This window comes from Thermothelomyces heterothallicus (genome assembly GCF_042370625.1).
Source record: "Thermothelomyces heterothallicus CBS 202.75 unplaced genomic scaffold P884_scaffold_1, whole genome shotgun sequence".
In the NCBI taxonomy this organism is placed as follows: Eukaryota; Fungi; Ascomycota; class Sordariomycetes; order Sordariales; family Chaetomiaceae; genus Thermothelomyces; species Thermothelomyces heterothallicus.
The window spans coordinates 1,425,040-1,445,490 of NW_027192562.1; the positions used below are offsets into that span (position 1 = coordinate 1,425,040).

The 20,451-nt window shown below is 56.9% G+C and overlaps 5 protein-coding genes across 5 annotated transcripts; 2 read left to right on the forward strand and 3 right to left on the reverse strand.

The window, feature by feature from the left end:
- Window positions 1-993: 993 nt before the first annotated feature.
- On the reverse strand, window positions 994-4,436 carry P884DRAFT_214746 (uncharacterized protein). Its single transcript, XM_069439243.1, has one exon. The coding sequence runs from the start codon at window positions 4,256-4,258 to the stop codon at window positions 1,358-1,360; it is 2,901 nt and encodes a 966-aa protein (XP_069301729.1). The 5' UTR covers window positions 4,259-4,436; the 3' UTR covers window positions 994-1,357.
- Window positions 4,437-4,965: 529 nt separating this feature from the next.
- On the forward strand, window positions 4,966-9,501 carry P884DRAFT_253524 (clustered mitochondria-domain-containing protein). Its single transcript, XM_069440804.1, has 4 exons — window positions 4,966-5,270; window positions 5,366-5,461; window positions 5,526-5,584; window positions 5,646-9,501. Exons 1-4 carry the CDS (start codon window positions 5,231-5,233, stop codon window positions 9,318-9,320), a joined length of 3,870 nt encoding a protein of 1,289 aa, XP_069301730.1. The 5' UTR covers window positions 4,966-5,230; the 3' UTR covers window positions 9,321-9,501.
- A 1,961-nt stretch (window positions 9,502-11,462) lies between these two features.
- On the forward strand, window positions 11,463-13,386 carry P884DRAFT_274051 (fork head domain-containing protein; the record flags this gene model as incomplete). Its single annotated transcript, XM_069442666.1, has 3 exons — window positions 11,463-12,338; window positions 12,397-13,205; window positions 13,287-13,386. The coding sequence occupies 3 exons, from the start codon at window positions 11,463-11,465 to the stop codon at window positions 13,384-13,386; spliced, it is 1,785 nt and encodes a 594-aa protein (XP_069301731.1).
- An 864-nt stretch (window positions 13,387-14,250) lies between these two features.
- On the reverse strand, window positions 14,251-15,250 carry P884DRAFT_295849 (uncharacterized protein; the record flags this gene model as incomplete). Its single annotated transcript, XM_069444362.1, has 4 exons — window positions 14,251-14,401; window positions 14,563-14,721; window positions 14,875-14,977; window positions 15,103-15,250. 4 exons carry the CDS (start codon window positions 15,248-15,250, stop codon window positions 14,251-14,253), a joined length of 561 nt encoding a protein of 186 aa, XP_069301732.1.
- A 740-nt stretch (window positions 15,251-15,990) lies between these two features.
- P884DRAFT_288751 (uncharacterized protein) lies at window positions 15,991-18,579 on the reverse strand (the record flags this gene model as incomplete). Its single annotated transcript, XM_069443969.1, has 6 exons — window positions 15,991-16,947; window positions 16,995-17,284; window positions 17,421-17,644; window positions 18,006-18,160; window positions 18,338-18,398; window positions 18,523-18,579. 6 exons carry the CDS (start codon window positions 18,577-18,579, stop codon window positions 16,148-16,150), a joined length of 1,587 nt encoding a protein of 528 aa, XP_069301733.1. The 3' UTR covers window positions 15,991-16,147.
- Window positions 18,580-20,451: the final 1,872 nt, after the last annotated feature.

The window sequence follows — 20,451 nt, forward strand, 5'->3', positions numbered from 1 at the left end:
GCCAACCCCACCCCCGACCATTTGCGTCCTTCCCATTGTCAAAAGAAGCAGTTTGAGGAGCATAGACTCGGGCGGGATGCCACCCACATTCCGCGTTACGGACCATCACTGATTCCGCAATGATACCCGGATTCTCGTCACCGCCATGCTGCTGAGGGGCGTTCGCCGTAAGCGGCCAGGACAGTTCAATAACACACACGTCAAATCACTATACAATTTACTGCAAATGAGTCGACGTTACTTTTTTATCTTTTTCCTTTCTTTTTCTTTTTTTTTTACAAAGGAAAAGGCAGAAACTAGTCAAGAGTGATGTATCCCATAGATGCCCTCGCCTTGGAAGAGGGCCTCAAGACACAAACGAGATTTGCCCATCCCCATACCTCCACATCCCGTCACCTCGAAATTTCCAACCCCAGGCTGTTTGGTTGCTATCATACGCCTCTCGCTCGCGTCGAGCTACATAACAGGACAGGGATATCATTGGGAGATCGGTAGGTAAAAGAAGGGGGGGGGGGGCGGCGGCCACGATCAAGGAACATGTCGTCCGTCAAGTGCACGCAATTGTGTAGCGTTCCCGCGATTGAAGCAACTCTAGCCGACGACGCGAGAGATCAAGCTCGATGCCCGTCTCAGATCCGGTCCCACCATGCCAAGATGTCGACTCCAGTCCCACCACTATGAAACCATGATATCGTCAATCAGAGACACCCAAAGGCTGCATTCGGAACGCCCGAGACCTTCGTGGAGTGCGGGACGGCCCATGATCCAAGACGTTCTCTGTCTCGAGGCGCAACGATTTAGCCCGGTTCTCGTCAGCCCAACGCGCGTACGTGCTGTACCGTACGGACATACACCAAGTCATTACGCAGTGCTCCCGAGAGGACGGCAATCACACACGATAAAGTGTTTTTTTTTCGCTAGATGAGTTACCCGCCAACCCCTGGTCGTTGTGGTTGTCCACTCGATCCGGGGCGCTTTGAGTGGTATCCCACCATCGTTGCGACCTAACTATCCTGCTGTCATCGTACAACACGGGGCCCATTTGGTACGCGCTTAGCTCTCCTTGGAGGAGGAACCAAACACTAAACGCTTCTATTTTCGCATCGCCTCCTCCTTGGAAGAGACGAAGGGGAAGGGTGCTTTCTGAGTCAATACATGATCTCAGCCAGCGATAGCTCTCCCCAGTAACCAACGTGCTGCGAAACGCCCCAACAAACCCCTCGTCCAATCCCTACATGGTATCATCGCACAAGTGAAACCGCCCGTGACAATAGCTCGACATATGTTCCGTAGCGGATACCAATGGAAGCCGCCTGCCTCTGCCAAAGGCAGACACTATTGGGCCTGTAACTAGTTCCTAGAGAAGACTCAACTCGTCATCACTGTCCCCTGCGGCGTCGTATCCAACAAAGGCCCCGCTCAACGTCCGCCTCCTCTTAGCAGTCCCCGTCGGCGCGAGACGAGATGGCTGGAGGTACACCATCGATGCCCTGGCCGCTCTCTTCTTCGTGGCGGCGTCGCTGACCGGCGACGGCCGAAACCGCGCCGGCTTCTTGCTGCGGAGCCAGTTCTGCGCCTCCTCTCTGCGGGTGGTGCTGGTGTCGAAGCCCAGCTCGTCGCCCCCGCGGGTGATGGGCCGCGGCAGCCGGCGTGGGCGGACGGCGAGGAGGGAGCCCTTTGCGGGGTGGGGGTTCGTAGACGCGCTGGTCTCGTCGGAGAGTGGGCGTGGCTCTTTCGGCTCCGAAACGGAAGCGGCAGGTGACGCCTCAGTGTTTGGCGACAGCGCGTCGTCCTCATCCGCTGTCTCCGAGCCAGGTTCGGACTCGTCGCCGCTCTCGTCGTCGTCGTCGTCGTCGTCGTTTTCGTCGTCATTATCGCCATCACCACCTGTTGAAAGCGGCGGCGGCGGTTCGGTGTAATCGTCGTCATCGATCCCCTCTGTTTCGGCGTCTGCTTCCGAACCATCACGATCCGTCGTTGCGTCTTCCTCGTCCTCAGTATCCCCACCCACTGATAAGCCTTGAGACCGCGACTGCCTGCCACTCTTCCCCCCGAGAACCTGACGGCGAGGTTCCGTTCCCGGCGTAGCAGCAACCCACTCACTGATTCCCTCGTCCCAACGTACCCCCAGGAACGATGCCACCTTCCCCCCTCTCCCCTTCCCTGTAGTAGCTCCCCTCCTTCCCGGAGTAGCGCATGCATCCGTTACTGTGCCCTGCTGCTCCTGTTCCTGCTCCTGCTGCCTCTCCCTCAGCAGCCCCTCCGCAACCTCCAGATCCCTCAGATCCCCCGTGAGTTCCGCAAGCCGGAACGCCCCGTCCACGCGCATTCCGCTCACCGCCGCCTTAGCCGCCGTAGCCGATGCCTGGTGCTGCTGTTGCTGCTGTTGCTGCGACAGTAGGGCCGAGAGCCGGCCACAAAAGCGGTCCAGATACGCGTGCGGCGATGACGACAGGCCGGCGCTGCCGCGGCCGCAGTGGTGGGCCATGGCGCTTATGAGGGCAATGGTCGCATCGTACTGGAGCATCAGGGCTGGGTTGTTCTTGCTCTTGTTGTCTCCACCCTTGCGATGGCAGGTTTGGCTATCTTTCCAGGCCGTGGCGACAACCGCTGCGGATAGTTCTAGAGAGACCTCTGCTGCCGGGCAGGAGGATGTTGGTTCTGGAAGGGAAAGCAAGCAGCATAGGGCGAGGAGGTAGGTGCCAAGTTTGCGGGTCGGGGTCTTGCGTGGTTTGAGGCGGGCCGAACATGCGGCCGTAATGTAATTCATTCGGCGACGGAGGGTGGCGATGCAGGTTACCGGCGAGTCGGGGGAGGCGCCAAAAGTTTGATTGAGCCCTTCCTCGCTGAGGAGAACCACAGATCCGAGGGCTGCGAGCGCGCTGATGAGTGTGGTTTGCGGCTTCCCCCGGAGACGTGTCTGCGGCACGCCGCGCGGCCTTCTGGGCGCAGCTAGTTCACAGAGGAGTTTGAGGGTGGTGATGGCGAAGTCGAGGATGTCCTGGCAAGGCTTCATATGCGTGACGTGACGCACCGCCGAAGGCCACAGTGCGATGAAGCTCCTGTTCAGGATCCAGTCGGCTGGTAGCAAGCCACCGGCAAGGAGCTCAGCCAAAACCCTTGGCAAGATCCAGGTTCCAGAAGGGTCGCAGCTCTTGAGTACGCTGAGCGGCTGGTGGGCCGGGGAGGTGAAGAGGTCGTCATCGGGCGTGGAAGGCTTGGGATATGGGCGGACAACGAAGGCCCTGATGAGTCCGTCAAATTCCGTCGGCGGCATGTATTCAAGGCACACCCGTATAAGCAAACCTGTCACTGAATCCTCTAGGAGCCCTTCCGCTGCGGCGTCTTGGATGATCCGGACCGCATGCGCCCGCACGAGTAGGCAAAGACTGCTCCACCCGTCGACGGCGCCGAGGGATTCCAGCTCCGAGTATATCTCGAACGACACACCCGCACCCTGGACCGCCAACTTTGTGCCATTTTCTTCGGACTCCTGCCTCTCCCATTCTTCGAGCCCCGCTATGTATGCAGGCACCTTTCGAAGACACATAGCCATTAAGGACTTGGGATGGGCTGCCTGGTTCTTCCGAGGCGACGTGACCCGCAGCAGAGCATCGAAAGCCTTGAAGATGGACTCAAAGAGACTGTGTCTCTCGGCATCTATGGTGGACCGGAGAGCAGCCAGAGACATCTCAAAGGCGCATTTCGTCTTGCAGCCACTCCCCGGGTGAGTGCATCGGCTGCTGGCCAGAGCCGGGTCTTCCCCCTCGAGAGCGTCATAGGGGGCGCGGATTGGGGAAGAGAGCTGGTGGTTCCGGACCCGACGAAGAAAAGGGGTAGGCAACATCACATCGTGCGAGCCCTTGTTGCTGGGTTGGCGACGCTGCCTCTGCACGTTCCGCTGTGGGGTACATGACTGGTTGGTCGTGGCACTCCGGCGAGTTGCCCTCCTGGAATACTTGCGACATGTCTTCTTCTTATCGCTGTAGTCCGAGTCGGAACCGGGATAGCTTCGCTTGCCCAACACGGTCCTCTGGTGTTTGACGTTCTGGCCCGACCCTGCTGAATTGCAGACCAGGTCCCTCCGCTCCTTGACCTTCCTGAGGGCGGCGATGTGGGTCAGCAATGGCCGGAGGAGCCGGTGACACCTCGTAGCCGTCCATGGTTGTGTATGCTCTGAAGCGATGGTGCTAGTGTTCTGCTTTGTCGTATTGCGATGCTTTGGCGATGCTGGGTAAATCGACTGTTGGTCCTCCATGAGCGCCTCTGCTCGCAGCTGAGGCAGGATCAATGTTGGACGATACGGCAAACAAGAAGCAGAAAAACACACACAAGACACCAAACCAAGAGAGCCTCCCAAAAAAAGCAAAGGAAAAACGAAGCAAAGGAAATGCTACACTACATTCAATGGCCGCGAGTCCCTAATTCAGATCGCGTGCTTTGAATGTGTACTAGTAAATGTGTTGTTTGACCCAATTCCGCTTCGAGATCTGTGCGTTCTCATTGGCTATGGCTTGTTACTGTCAACAAAGGGAAACCACTGTGCGCGCATTGGTCACCTATCCGGAGGGGCGGGCCCTTGACCCACTTCACTGAAGATTCGCTCCACCGCTTGATGCCGAGAGTAACAGTAGCAAGTACGGATGCCTGATGAAGAACCAAGTAAAAGGGTTGGCTGTGTTCGCTAAACCGAGATAGGTCGAATCAATGCTCAAAGGCGAGGTTTCTCATCCATTTTGGACCATATCGCACTCTTACCCAACATGAATCGCGAAGTCGCCGAAGGGCCGGCTATGAGAGAGAAAATGAGTCCTTTCCTTTGGTGCCTCCGTGCCGAGCGAAGAGTCAGTCCTGACAGGGGTCGCTTCCCGTAGCGTGGCTGCCAGGGCCGGTCTTTCCCCGTCCGGCCGGGCCATGCCGGACCAGAAAAAAAAAAGTTGCCCGCAAAACCTTAGAAATTCTCGATTCAACACTCAAATCGACCTTAACAGACTGAGTCACTTCCACCCCGGTGCCCGGCAGCGTATTTGGACCTTCTCTAATTCCCAATTGGGGCCGTTTCTACCGTTTGTTCGTTTATTTCGGCACTCTCTTGCGCGCAACTCACTTCTTTTCCTTCGAGAGCACGTCTGCACGCTGGCTGGGCCTCAATCTGTAATACTTGTTAATCGGTTCACCATTGCTCCCAATACTGCAGTATCATCACTCCGGACATATAGAAGAACTTAAGATGGCCGATACTCCGTCTAGCAACGCCGCCGCTCCGACCAGTATGTGCATCTGCTTGCTCCGCACATCCCTCTCTGCCCAAGCACCCGCAGCCCGCCGTTGCGAGCTAACGCAAGCCTCTTTCCTTTGCTCCTAGATAACCCGGAATTCGAGGCGCCTGCCGCGCAGGACGCATCCGCCGAGAATCCGGAGCAAACGCAGCCGGCAGAAGACGGCGCCGAGCAGGTCGACGGTGCGTCTGCATAATTTCAGGGCACACATTTATGCTGGCCATTGTCCCCTGACTTGTTGCTCAGATGCCCCCTTCCTCGTCAAGATCGTTCTCCCCCACGACACTAAGCCGCTCGAACTGCCCGTATGTTGACACCCTGGACCTAGCCCATCCCAAAAGGCGTTTCTGACAACACATGACACAGGTATCTCCGCTCGAGCAAATCCACGAGATCCGCCAGTCCGTCATCGAGCACCCGGTTGCCGTGCAATATTCGTGCTTCCACCTCGAACACAACGGGCAGCGTATCAACGACTTTGTCCAGGTCGCGGATGTCGAGGGTCTCGCTCCCGGCTCCGAGCTGCACGTTGTTGAGGACCCCTACACAGAGAAGGAGGCTAGGATCCATTTCATCCGGATCAGGGAGCTGATCGGCGCCGCCGGGGACCGCACCGACACTGCCCAGGGCATTCTGGCAGGTGCTTCGATCCACGACGATGTGGTCGCCGCCGCCGCCGAGGAGGCCGAGAAGGAGGTCCAGCCCTACGATTTCAATTCGACTCCTGAGCTTTCCGTTCTCCTTCCGAAAGAGACGCCGCCTGCGCCTAAGACTGTTAAGCTGATCACATTGTCCCCGTGGAACCCGCCACCGGCCCAATGGCGGCAAAAAGGCCATCTACTTTACCTTGCCATTACCACAAACGAGGGCGAGCAGTTCCACGTCACGGGTCATGTCGGGGGGTTCTTCGTCAACAACTCGAACAAGGATAAGTTCAACCCGACGCCCCGAACCGACGCAAAGGGCGCCTCGGCCCACTCGCTGTTCACTTTGCTCGGGAAGATCTCGCCGTCCTTCACCAAGTCATTCGCCGAGTTCCAGCAGTTCACAAGCACCAAGGAACCCCTCTCGACGTTCCAGATCGGCAACACGGTGCCTTCGGCTCCCTGGATCGTGCCTCCAGCGACCTCGCCCCTGTGTGCTCACATCTCGGACCCGACAAGGTCTCAGGAGACCTTCCTGTTGGGCGGCGCCGAGAATACAGACTCGCTGAGGGACTGGAACGAGGAGTTCCAGTCCGCCAAGGAGCTTCCCAAGGACACCATCCAGGATCGCGTTTTCCGGGAACGGCTGCTTGCTAAGCTGTATGCCGACTACAACGATGCTGCCGCTCGCGGCGCGGTACTGGTTGCCCGCGGCGAGGTTGCGCCGCTGAACCCCACCGAGGGCCGGGATGCCCAGATCTTCGTCTACAACAACGTCTTCTTCTCCTTTGGCGCTGACGGCGTTGGCACCTTCACTAGCGAGGGCGGTGACGAGGCCGCCCGGGTTGCGACAGGAAAGGACGTCCACGGTGTCAAGCTCGTGAACCAGCTCGACATCGACGGCCTGTACACCCCCGGCACGGTCGTTGTTGACTACATGGGCAAGCGCATTGTCGGCCAGAGCATTGTCCCAGGCATCTTCAAGCAGCCCGAGCCTGGTGAGAACCAGATCCACTATGGCGCCGTCGACGGCAAGGACGTCGTCGCCGCCGACGAGAGCTTCGCGCCTTCTTTCGCGAAGCTGGCCCAGGCTCTGCGCATCAAGAAGCACGCCGTGTGGGATAAGGACAACAAGCGATTCGACCTCGAGGCGAGCGTGGAGATGAAGGGCCTTCTTGGAACCGACGGCCGCAAGTACGTGCTGGATCTGTACCGCATCACGCCACTCGATATCGCCTGGATGGAGGACAGCAGCCCCGAGGGCGCCGAGTACCCTCACCGGATGACGGTCTTGCGCCCTGAGCTGGTCGAGGCTCTGGGCAAGCAGAAGGCTCGCGAGTTTGTTGCTGCCGAGCTCCAAAAGCGCGCGGCTCTGAAGAAGCAAGATGCCACTGCGCAGGCCAAAGAGGAGAAGCCAGAGGGCGAGGCTGCCGAGAAGGCCGAGGACAAGAAGGAGGAGGGCGAGAAGACGGATGAGGAAAAGAAGGATGAGGAGAAGAAGGAGGAGGAGGGGGAGGCAAAGCCAGAGACTGATCGGATTGACATGTCCAACTTCAAGTTCGCCCTGAACCCCGACGTTTTCAGCGGCCAGAACCCTCAGACGGAGGAGGAGAAGGAGCAGATGGCCAAAGACGAGCAAGAAGTTCGCGACGCCTGCGCCTATCTTCGCGATTCCGTCATCCCCGCCCTCATCCGCGACCTCAACGAGTCCGACATCAGCTTTCCCATGGACGGCCGGTCGCTCACCTCTCTCCTCCACCGCCGCGGCATCAACCTGCGCTATCTCGGCAAGCTCGCATCGCTCAGCGACAGCACTCGCCTGGAGTGCTTCCGTGAAGTCTGCGTGCGCGAGATGATCGCAAGGTCTTTCAAGCACGTCGCGGCCAAGTATCTCAAGACTCTTCCTCTCCCTCTCACCTCGTCTTGCTTCTCTCACCTGCTCAACTGCTTGTTGGGAACTGAGCTTAATCCCAACCCGGTGGCTGACATCGACGAGTCTTACCGCACTCTGTTCGACGAGGCCGACCTCGCTTTCGAGAAGGTTACGCCGGAGAGCCTGAGAGAGCAGATCCAGAAAGAGACGGCTCGCAGGTTCAGGTTCGTGTTGCCGGAGAATTGGTGGAGCCAGATCAGGCATGTGCAACTACTGCGTGAGATCGCTTTGAAGCTGGGTCTTCAAATCCAGCTCAAGAAGTTCCGCTTCACCCAGTCTGCCGAGCCCGAGTCTGCGCCGCAGACCAACGGCCAGGCCCAAGCCGAACCAGCGCCCAAGAAGAAGAACAAGAAGAAGTCTCGCGACGGATCGCCGGCCAGCGCGCCGTCGCCTGTTGTGGCGCCGCACACCTTCAGCCCCGATGACTTTGTCAACGTAGTACCCATCATCAAGGACTCGTGCCCGCGCAGCGCTCTGGCCGAGGAGGCCCTGGAGGCCGGCCGCCTCTCCATCTACCAGAACCAGAGGAAGCTCGGGGAGGATCTTCTTCTCGAATCACTGTCTCTGCACGAGCAGATCTACGGCCTGGTCCACCCCGAGGTCGCCCAGATGTACCACACGCTTTCGCAGCTGTACTTCCAGCTCGACCAGAAGGACGCTGCCGTAGAGTTGGCCAAAAAGGCCGCTATCGTTGCCGAGCGGACAGTCGGCCTCGACTCGGCCGAGACGGTGCTCAATTACCTCAATCTCAGCCTCTTCCTGCACCAGCGCGGAGACAGCAAGTTGGCCCTCGGCTATGCCAAGCACGCGCTTGACATCTGGAAGATCATCTACGGCCCCGACCACCCGGACACCATCACCACCATCAACAACTACGCGGTGATGCTGCAGAGTCTCAAGGCTTATCACGAGTCCCGCCGCTGGTTCGAGGAGTCGCTGCGCGTCTGCGACAAGGTCTTCGGCCGCCAGTCTGTCAACTCGGCCACGCTCCTCTTCCAGCTCGCCCAGGCACTCGCCCTCGACCAGGACTCCAAGGCGGCCGTCGACCGCATGCGCGAGAGCTACACCATCTTCCGTAACGCCCTTGGCCCGGACGACAAGAACACCAAGGAGGCCGAGCACTGGCTTGAGCAGCTCACCCACAACGCCGTCTCCATCGCCAAGCAGGCCAAGGATCTGCAGGCGCGCCGCGCTCGCGCGGGTTACCGGTTCGCCTCGCGCGGCGTCAGCGTTGGCGCAGGCGCGACTGGTGCAACTGGCGCTGCGGCGACCGAGTTGGCCGGCAAGCCGACACCGCCCCCATCAATGGACAGCCGCACTATTGACGAGCTGGTGCGGTATATCGAGGGAACGGACAAGAAGAAGAAGACAACCGGCGGTGCCGGCGGCTCTGCCGGTGGCAAGAAGCGGGCTGGCCGGAGCAACCCGAAGAGGAGGGGAGGTGCCGCCGCTGGGAGCGCTTAGGGAGTCTTCAGATATCCCGGAAGTAGATCTTGATCTATTTCCGCAGGCGGGCCGCGTCAGCCGGTATCCCTAAGGGCTCTTCTCACCTCCGGCCTATCGTTTCCCGAAGAAAGAAAACCATTGGCTTGTACTTGTATTTTTTGACTGTGTAACTATAGCTTTGTCTGGTGATGTCGGATGTGAAAAAAAATAGTATGGAGGTCGGTGGGTGGAGGCTGTGATGATGGAGCCAAAGGAGAGGAAAGGGGGCTGTTCGGTGTCCCTTTTTGACCTTGTTTTATCTCATCTCACTCGTCATGAAGTGCGGGGCTGGGTGGTGGAACAAAAAAAGCAGGAGCGGAAAATGTGTATTTGTATGTCATGCTATCTGGCCAATTCTGCGTTTTCACTAGAGGTATGGGCTGGAATGGGGGTTGTAGATGCATGGCGAGATGGGAAAGAAGGCCTGGTTAGGGTGCCCAGGTCGTTGTTGCATAGGAAGACGGGGGGAGGGGTTTGATCGATGATGCTTGAATGGAACACATCTTCACTCCGCTGAATATTTTTTTTTTGTTCTTTTCTAGTTTCATCACAGACAGTGCCACGGCAAGCACGGTCTTCTGGCGGTCATGAGGTGGTGTTGATGTGGCTGTCCAGAAATACGGTTCACCCACACCCATTGATTGTGCCCACTCATAGCCTGTCTATTTTTTTCTCTTACTAAACTTCGACTCATTACAGTTCTCGTATTTATCTGGATTCAGAACGATGATACTGTACGAGCACTGTTTGCATTCAGGAATTGAGGTGGCTGGCAAACTTGTGTTGGTTCCCAGCCTGAAGATGACCAACCCGAAACGGACAACAGCATACTCCAATGCGATACGCACATACTGTACTGTGTATTTTGGCCACACAGCGTGCCCTTCGGCGGATGTGGGTCTTTGTTCAGTTCGTTCACCCGTGGCATGCAAAGCTCAATTTTAGCATACAGACCACGTATTTGCGAGGAGTCCGCGATTGATGTGGAATGTTGAGGCTGCCTGTGTTGACTTTGGTTCGGTGGATCCGGCGAGAAGGGTGGCTGATGGTTGATGGTGGGTTGCTATCAAGCGTGGTGTCATATAGTGGCAAAAATAACGGCGTGAACCGATCGGATGGAAACGAGGGGTTCTGCGGTATATTTGTCCCTATTTACGGTTCGGATACCTGCCAAAATACATCCAGCAATCCGAGGTGTTAACAATTGTTAGCCCACCTCTAGTCTCGCAACTTCCGGATCGAGTCAAGGCCCTTTGTTGGATGACAAGCTTTCGCAAGTTGAAGAGCACGTGAACTGCCACATTTGCCCCACCAGAATCCGCCAAACAAGCCCCGCTGATTGGCCACCAGCCCCTCTGGTATCTTCTGCGCGTTCAAGGCGCGAAAATCCCAAGTCAATTAAACAATCCGGGACTTGGAACTCTCCAAGTTCTGCACAAACCCATTCTGCAACCGCAGGTAGTTCGTCCTGGTTGTCGACCCGAAATAACAACGCTGTTGTAACTACGGCACCTTTCGGATGCTCGCCGTCACTCTCCACCCGACTTTCAGCCGTCAGTGACATTGCGCGCACCGGTCCTGTACATCGTGTCGCATCCAGCGCCAAATCCTCGTAGCGGGCAGCAAACAAAGCAAAGGTTGCCAACCTCGTCGCCGATTAGACACGAAACCCCAGCCTTGCCGAACCCCTCCTTCACGCTGCTTCACCCGATGACCTAGCGCAACCAAAGATGCCCACGCCTCAAAAACGCGGACAACGCGCTCGCCGAGATCTGCGCGGCGATGCCGTCGCCGAATCGTCCTCCCCATCCCGCCCCTCGAAGCGGCGCAGAAAGGTAAGAACCTTCGTTCCCATGCCCCATGCTCGCGCCCCTCGGTCGCGCACCCTCGGTTTTCGAGACACAAAACACCCGAAGCTGCGACAGCGTCCTCTTGATCACCCCGCGCTAGCATGTTCGCCGCTGACAGTGCTTGCCTGGATAGAATGATGACGCTGCCGAAGCAACCGAGACCTCCGAGCCGATTGACGAGGGCGATTCGTCGCATCTTGCCGACCAGTCCGCGATTGAAGACGACGACCAGCTTGTGACCCGCGTGACCCAACATCTGGCAACCCCCGCGATGCAGGTCCAGGCAAGCAAAGACCACTCCAACAGCATCCACGAATCGAACAAGGAGGGAGTTAAGGCATATGCCAAGATCGCCGCCCTGGATTGGACCTACTACATCACGAGGCTCACCGTCAACATCGGCCGCTCGTCCGAGCCCGCCCAAGCACGGGCGGACCAGAACCCGGACGACCCCGACGCGATCCATATCGATCTGGGTCCCAGCAAGCTCGTCTCCCGGCTTCACGCGATCGTCTACTTCAACCGCGATGAGGAAAAGTGGTGGCTGCTCGTCAAGGGTCGTAACTCGCTCAAGGTGGACGGTGCGTTGTGGAAGGCTGGTCAGGCCGGGCCCCTGCGGAGCGGCGAGGTCATCGAGATTGGCGGCGTCGAGATGATGTTCGTCCTCCCCATCGACCTGAGCCCTCTCCAGATCGCTCAGCAGTACCTCGACCGGGCCGGCATCATCAAGCCAGAGCCTTCTGCTGCTCCCGCCCGACCAGCACGGCATCCCCTCCCGTCCGGAGACGGCACCCACTCGAGCTCCCCGAGCAAGTCGTCGCGAGGTCACAGCGCTCAGAAGCCCCTGGCTCCCGCCCCGCCCGACTACAAACGACCGGGCACTCCTCCGTCTGCGCGTGCCCGTTCCGGCGCGACGGCCAAAACGCCGCTTGTCGACCACGGTTCCGGTCCCTTGATGATGAGCAACAGCGACGTAGATCTGAGTTTAGACGAGAATCGGCACATCAAGCCCCAGTTCAGCTATGCTCAGATGATCACGCAAGCAATCATGAACACGCCCGAGCAGAAGCTCAACCTGGCCGGCATCTACCACTACATCCAGTCTCGATACGCCTACTATCGCCATCAGCCCGCCACCGGCTGGCAGGTAAGGTTCTTCCGGTGCGTGACACTAACAGTGTTGCACAGTGCTGACATGATTGCAGAACTCGATTCGGCACAACCTGTCGCTGAACAAGGCGTTCGAAAAGATTGCCCGGTCGACGGATGAACCAGGGAAGGGCATGAAATGGCAGCTGGTCCCTGAAGCCCGCGAAGAGATGCTCCGCACCGCCTGGAGGGGAGGCCGCGGCGGCCATCGTGGCTCGTCCAACCCGTCATCTCCAAGCCAGCTCAGCTATATCACCTCGGGGCCTCGGGACATGGCCTCCAAAGATCCCGCGTCGGCGCGCAAGCGCAAGGTGTCGCCGTCGGGGTCACCCCAGCCCCGCTCGTCGCTACGGGATTCGCACGTAACCCCCGTGCGCCCGATCCGAAAACCATTGCCTGACGAGGCCGGCACGGGCACGGACGACAGTCCCCTCCCGCGCGCCCGCAAGGCGAACACCTCGAGCGCCCTGGGGTTAGTGGAGAACGCGCCGGGGTCCCCGACTTTGACGTCGTCGTACCTGCAAGACGACGGTGCGTCGTTTGTCACGCCGGCGCCGCACCGGGTCCATCCCAAGCTGGCGCCGCCGAGCACCGCCCAGCGCCCCAGCCAACACATGCCGACGAGCTCGCCCGCGCCTTTCTGGAAGTACGCCGATATTGGGAGCACCCCGCTAAAGCCGGTCCACGCACCCTTCGACCTCAGCCCGTCCAAGACGCCCGGCGGTCTTCCAGCTGCGAGCAGCAGTCCCCCGCGAAGCAAGTCACCGGTACCACCGAGCCCCACGAGGCCGAGCAGTCGCGCACCCGTGGACGAGCCGCCCAGCCCCGCGGGGGACGACGACGAGGGTGGGTTCGACTTGACGAAGTATGTCTGCCCCATTACGCCAGTTCTGATGGAAGAGAGGAAGAGAGGAAATATGCTTGCTAACACAACTGCACCTGACAGGGGCTTCCAAAGTATCGGCAGCTACCATGCCCCGGTAGGACACGGAAAGCAGGTCCAGCCCGCGTCTAACGGCGACTTGTCTGCCGGCGGCAATTCTTAGGGACGTGTTGTCCACTGCCCAGCGCAGTCCGACGAAATCAAGGTCTCAGCTGAGCGAAAGCCAACGCCCGTTCTTGGTGATTTGCGCTCTGACTCGGTGGGCGCGTCTCTAACCGCTCTCGCTTCCTGACCCTTCTGGTCGGCAGTGTCACCTTTCCTTTCTTTTTGGGTCCTTGTTTCGAGTCGGGCAACAGAGCAAATGGGGCGCAATACCGGTGTCCTGGTTTCAGCTTGGGGGTCGTGTGTCTTGCACTACCAGAGGGAAAGCTCTACCGGTCTGGTCTTGATGGCGCTGTCAACGTTATTAACGTTATCATTAACCGAAACTATTCTTTTATCGGGGCGATGATTTGGGCGCCGGTTGGCTTGGTTGGGCTTGTGGGGGAGGAGTTTTGAGACGGTTCTTCACCACCTGATGCGTGTACGATGGCTGAATGTTCAAGGAGCAATGAGAATTGCCTGATCTCTTTTGCCACCTCTCTCGCTTCTAGCATTGGTCGGCATGGCTTGGGGGCCTGGTACCCCGTGTTATTAACGTCATATATGGTAGATGATACGATGGTATACTTAAACTTGATACGGATCTGCCTTGTTGAGCTGCGGTCGGTAGAGGCTGTAATGTTGAGCCCAGAACCATTATAGCCTCGCTGCATACACCAAAGTACCTATATTTACTGCTGGCATCTGCTCGTCGACGCTCTTCCCAGAGGGCTATGTGCCTCGTAGGACAAATGCAAGCCTTCAAATTGAGATGAACATGAGAGAAACGGTAGAGACGAAAAGACAACAAGCCCATAGGCAGCCTACTTTACCTCCAGGGGCGCCAAAACACAAAAAAAAAAAAAAAAAAAAAAAAACTCATCCGTTAATTTCCGGTCAAAATCTTCAGCGCCTCCTTGAAATCCGGTATCTCGTCTGCACTCGCTGCCGGCTTCGACCACCGAACAATACCTTCACGATCAACACCAAACGCCCCGCCAATCTGCCACTTGCTGCCGCCTTGGGCATTTCGGTTCCTGTCCACAACATTTCGAATCAGCCGCGGCTTGCCATATCTCTGGCTAGGGTCTCAAAGAGAAGGGACAGACGCAGGATGTCCTAGATAGCAAAAAGAGAACAGGGGACGAGGGCTGTTGAAGGAGGGTCTCTTCGAATCACCACACACAAAAGAACTTACCATATCCCTTCCTCAGTTCCCAGCTTCCAGGTACGCCACAGCGCCATGGGGTTCATGGCGTACCATGTCGAGCTCACGCCGAGGCCCCAGGCGTGGTAGAGCTCGCGCTGCGGGTCGGGGAGCACCTGGACGTCCCATTCGCCCCCTACTTGCACGACCCTGTGGAAAGAAGAGAGTGGTTACCCTCCCTGTTAGCCTCCGCCCTTTTTTTTTCCTTCACTTTGTTTTTCCTCTTTCCTAGTTCCGGCGTCCCCGTTCTCCCCCTAACGGAAGAGCGATTCTGTCCCAAGTCGCACGGGGGTCATCTCTTACCACTCGTCCGTATCCTTTTGGTCCGACTGCGAAACGGCGACGCAGTGGACCTCCGGGTGATGGTTCGACAAGTTGGTGAGCAACTTGAACGTCTTCTCCGCGACTGAAGCGAAACCTCCCGGGTTTGCAACCCCCCGGAACCGATTAGCATAACACCGACCCGAGAGGGAAAAAAAAAGGTTCAAGCCCGAATGAGGTAGAAGGATGGTGCTAAAGGGGGTTCCTCACAAGGGCAGCCGCAGTGCCGCAAGAAGACGACAAGCAGAGGCTTGTCGTGCGGGAAGTGGATGTCCTTGCCCAGAGACGGGGCGCGGTCCCCAACCTTGGGGACTGGCACGACTTCTTCGGCGTTGGCGCCTTGTTGTTGTTTTGACATGCTGCGTCGCTGTGCGTTAGAGGGGAAATGAATATTTGATCACTTGCTAGATGTATAATCCTGCGGTGAAGAATGCGAGTCTATCAATTGAGCTAAAAAAAAAAAAAAAAAACACTGATTGAGAGTGAGATTGGCTCGGGAACTGATAGCGTTATGAAGTGAGTGAAAACGGTCAGCTAAGGAGAGAAGGTCAGGTGCGAGTGTTTGAGTGGCGCATTGTCGTCATACTGAGCCTTCTTTGATGTTGGAAACTGCCACAGCAATGCTTTGTGCTTTAAGCTTGTTCCCGCATCTTTCCGGGCTCGACCGTGCGCGCCGGGGTGGGGTATATATAAGTGAGCAGAAGTTGCTAGAGATCTATGCTTACAGTGCCCACAGACGGATTAATTTTCTCTCAGGTTTTCCATGTTGATTCGAAAACCCGAAATATAGACAAGGAGCCTGTTAGGCTTGTTTGAATGAGCAGATGAAATTTTATATGCACACAAATGATCGTTGCCGCGGAGGGTCTCTCAGCTAGAACCGGCAGGAATAGTTGCCGCAACTCTTACAAGGTGCTTCCTTCCAATTCTACGAACTACTGCAGAGCTCATAACCAAACCTCCTTCACGGAGACTACCTATATAATCCGTACACACCATCCATTCCAAACCCATGGTGGAGGGACATCCCACCAATAGAAAAAAAAAACGAATCGCTCTTGAAACAGGGTATCTACCTCTCCTCGCATATTTAAAGTGTATTCCCCGCTCTTTTCGTTCCCACCGAAATTTAGAGGAACGCCCGCCGACGAAAGTACTCACCTATTTAACAGTTGATCAAGCTTTTTAAAAAAGAAAGGAAGAGAGAAAAAAATGGAAAAAAGAAGAGAGAAGAAAAAGGTCATCGCCTGCACACCTATGTGACAGCCACATACTCGGTCAGCACGTCCCACTCGGCATGTAACCCGCCCAGCTTCCGGAACAGCATCAGCCGGCTGGTACCGTCCTCCTTGTCCGGCCAGATGATGGACTCGTGCACGCGGTACCGCTCCGGCACGTCGTACGGCGCGTCCCCGCTGCGCTTCCTCGTCTTGGGGCTCAGCTGGCCCACGCTCATCGGCAACCCGCCGCCCAAGTATTGTTGTTGTTGGTGGTGGTGCTGTTGCCGGTACTCCTGGAACTGGGAGAGGAGACCACCAGAGCCGGCGGCCGGCACTGTCGTTCTCTCCATCCCCGTCGAATGGGCCGGCGTTGATCCGCCGGATGCTACGGACGGCGAGCCGCGCGATCGAGATGTGTGTCGCGACTGGGAGGCGGATGGGCCAGTATAGGGTGTCGACGCCGGCGGTAGGGCCGGGTCGTCGAGAGAAGATGCAGTAGAAGGCCGGACGCTGAAGGTGGGGGCCGTTGATAACTCGATTGGATCGAGGAAGAGTGGCGGATCGATCGGCATGTGCCCTGCCATGTCGCCCATGGTTCCCATCTCCGCGCTGCCCGCGACCGAGGAGGAACATGACGATGTGACTGCCGGCTGGGCAGCCTCAAAGCTGTCGAAGAGTGCCCAGCTGCTCATGCCATTCGATGCAGCACCCTGGCCGGTCGTGAACGCCGCATTGGGCATGTCGGCGACGGGTGGCTCGTGCCCGAAGACGGACAAGCTGAGAAACAGCTCTTGCAGCTCAGGCGGCGAGGGCTGCCGAGGGTGAGGCTGGCTATCTGCTCGGCAATGGCAGCCATGACGTTGACCCGCCACAAGTTCTCACGCCGCATGGGTACCAAGAACCTCCAGAAGGGGCCGTCGAGGCTCCGCGACAGGCACGGGGCCGTGATATGCTGGAAGAAGTGGAAGGCCCGTCTCTCGTCCGAGGATGCCCAGTCGTGAAACAAGGCCAGGGGTGCTTGAGGCTCGCCAACGATGCCGGTTCCTGGCCCGCCAGACCGGCGCCGCCTTTGGGCCATGGTTTTGGCATCCAAGTAGCCGTCACACCGGCGGCCTGTCTCGGTACACCGCATGCAAAAGGGCTTTGCTTCGTCACACTTAACTTTGCGGATCCTGTACCGCGCCGAAGGGTTGCCGGGTCAGCAACCGCTTCCACAGCTTGACACCTGCCCTCCCGCGCCCACGGGAGGACCCATCTTCCGGGGGTTAGAGATGGGGAAGCCATCACGAGAAACAACCGGAGACTCACTTGCATGTGATGCAGCCCGTGGGGACCTTCCCTGAGCCCTTCCTCCCGGATGACGGCTGCGGGAGCCGGGTACTGGTGCGGGCGAGTCCGAGCCGGGCCCCATGTTGGAGGACGGCATAGTCGATCTTGATCGGTCTTTCTCCAATCTTTGCCCAGTCTTGTCCAGTCTGGCTCGGTTGTGGCCGGACCTCGTAGGTTGTTCTTACTCCCCTTGGCCCCGGACCCTGCGGTCCCTGTTGTACCTTTGGCTGCCTTGATCTTTTTTTGGCCCTTTTTCTTGTGTTTCTGGGCGCTTGACTGCGTTTAACCTGGACGCAAGCACAGTTCGTCACCCGGCGAGCATGCATGCACTACTTGCTGAGGTAGTATAGGATCGTGCTCGCCTGCTACCCATTTCTCCCTCGCGGTAACACAAGACGACAAAGGGTGGAGCGGGCGGGAGGGAAAGGGGGTTAGCCATGAGGGAAGCTTATCGCTGGGATATGGTTGCAGGTTCACTACTTGTGAATATTGCCGTGGCCCATAGCCATCACCTCCAGACTCCCCGGGCTTAAGCTTACTTGCAGCTTGAGGTTTGGCGCTTACCAACCAATACGGAGAGGCAGACCGGGATGCCGAGAGCCGGGACCGCCTGAGGGGAAGGGGGGTTGCTACAGAGTAATCCGTACTTCCAGCATGGAAGCCCTGCTTCCCGAACGAGAGTTTGGCGGGACCGGGATGCCCTACAGCGTGCATATCTCCTTGCAGTTGAGGTAGGTAGTTAGTAGAAGACTCGAGTCAATGGAACTTGTCCGCTCCAAAGACCGGTGGAGTGGAATCCATGATGTGGTACTGTAGGGTGAAATGAGTGGCTTGGTTGCGGTTAAGGGCATGACTGGTCAGGGCTTCATGAAGAGGTGAGATAATTGTAACTTAACCTTCCCCCAGATCAATGTCCTGGATAAAGATTTTGCCCCAAGCCCCGTTGAACACAAAATACTAGTAGTGGAAAGCGGCCAAGTAAGCGATTTAAAGGCTAGTACGCTTCATCCGGTAGTGCACTTGCCGTTCTGGGACGTTCTTGCCTGAGGAGAATGAGTATTGAGAACTTGTGCTCTACTACCTCAGGCCAGGTTAGTAAGGTGCCCTCCACTAGATCGGTCGGGTATATCTTGGGCATCTTTGCTTGCAGCTACCCGCAGCAGCTGCTCAGCCCTGTAGAGCCCGATCGGGTGGATCGGTTCTGACAACTGGACTTCATAGGATGGTAAAGCGTGTCAACCTAAGCAGCGGGGCATCAGGCAGCCTGAAGTGCTGAGAGGAGTGTAGTCCAGACAGCGGATACACCAATTGAACTCTAGGTACCTAATAACGTGAGCTGTCCGAGCTCTGCTACCTTCTTATCCCAAGTACCTACCGAAAGTTAAAGCACTTTAAAAACGGTCATTACGGATTCAGTTCGAAGTATCCTTAACAGAAGATCCACCTTCACTCGTTGTATGCTGCAGCCATTCAAAGGAGGCAGGCAATGGTCCGACGCGCCGCACCCATGCTTCGGGCCCGAGTCCTCGCTGCGTGTGTTTACCGCAAGAACGTCCAGCACAACCTCCACCCCGCCCCACTGCGACTCCAACTTGTTTAGAACAGGTAGTGTAGCGGTGGCCAGCGCACCCTGGACGTCAGGCGCTATTCTTGTCGGTCAACCTCTGCGAACGCCTGGGAGTCCTCTCTCGCTCAGGAAACCCAGAATGATTCTGATGGTACGCCTCGCCCAATCGACAACGCCGCTCAACCCGTTGTCCACAATCAGCCCTTGCCAGCCCTAATTGGTCTCGTGTGGTAGGCGTTTTCTCAGTCCTGTTTCTTTATAGTTACAGAGCGGAATGAAAGCCAACTCTGAACTTCCGCCACATTTTGCCAAGGCAGCTATTTTCTCGAAACATGGCCACCTTTGGCCAAAGTTGGTTGGTAGAATAAACTCCTGAAACCAGAGAGAACCATCTCAAATACTTTGTTGCCTGCTGAGAAGCGACTCCCGGAGTAGTTTACCAGGGAAGCATATTGAAGGGCGGGTATACACCCACTTCCCCACCATGAAACAGCTATGTTTGAAGGCCTTAGCACCATTCTTTGTGGTTGCAACTCCAAATACTTCTCTCTTCCTCGTGACGTTTGACAAGCCCTCGCCACCTGAAACTCCATGGCGTTGTCTATACTCGATATTATGCATACCTAAAGTATACCAGTTCTCTTCAAATTGACAAGCTAGCAGGGAATGTACAGTACATACGTCAAAGCCAGACTTCTCTGGAAGGGCATGCGACAAGCGCTTCGTATTGATGATCAATAAACACACAAACGATCCTTCAGGCACCGTGCGTGTCCTCAAGCCACACAGCTCAAGTGCGCCTGTGCTAGGCGAAGCCTACCCCTGGTCGGACCACGTCCACGGCATTCGGCTATGTGGTTCCTTGAATTGGGTCGTCAAGTGGGATAACTTGACAAGAAATATACACGCAGTATACATATATATGGTGCAAGGGACACTTGTCCCAACGGCCATCATTCAAAGCTGCAGAATCATCTCCTTCACTGGCTCTTATCCCAGACCAATATGGATCCATGTAGATGTCGATATCTAAGGTATCCGGGATCCCTTTCAAGAAAGGCATTGATGACGTCGCTCTTTAACGATACACAATCTGTCGGGCTTTTCGAGGCTCTCCCTGCCTATTCGGCCACTCCTTGAGGCTGACATGCCAACCATCTTTCCCGAAAGAAAGAGGAAAAAAGAGAACAAAAATGGAAAAGGGGAAAAAAGACATCTGTCGCTTTAAGAGGGCCTAACAAGAATAGGCAGATTACCTACAAGTGTTCTCCTATCCACTCGGGGCAGCGTGACACAATCAGTGCAAAAGCAATCTCTCAAACTAAGAGTTAAGAGCTTTTTGCCTGTGTGCAATAGCTCTCCCTCCGGCCGGCGTCTTCGGTTGAATTTGATTAGGTGATCTATTGGCCGTTGTAACCCAGGACGCCACGCTCAAAGCCTTGC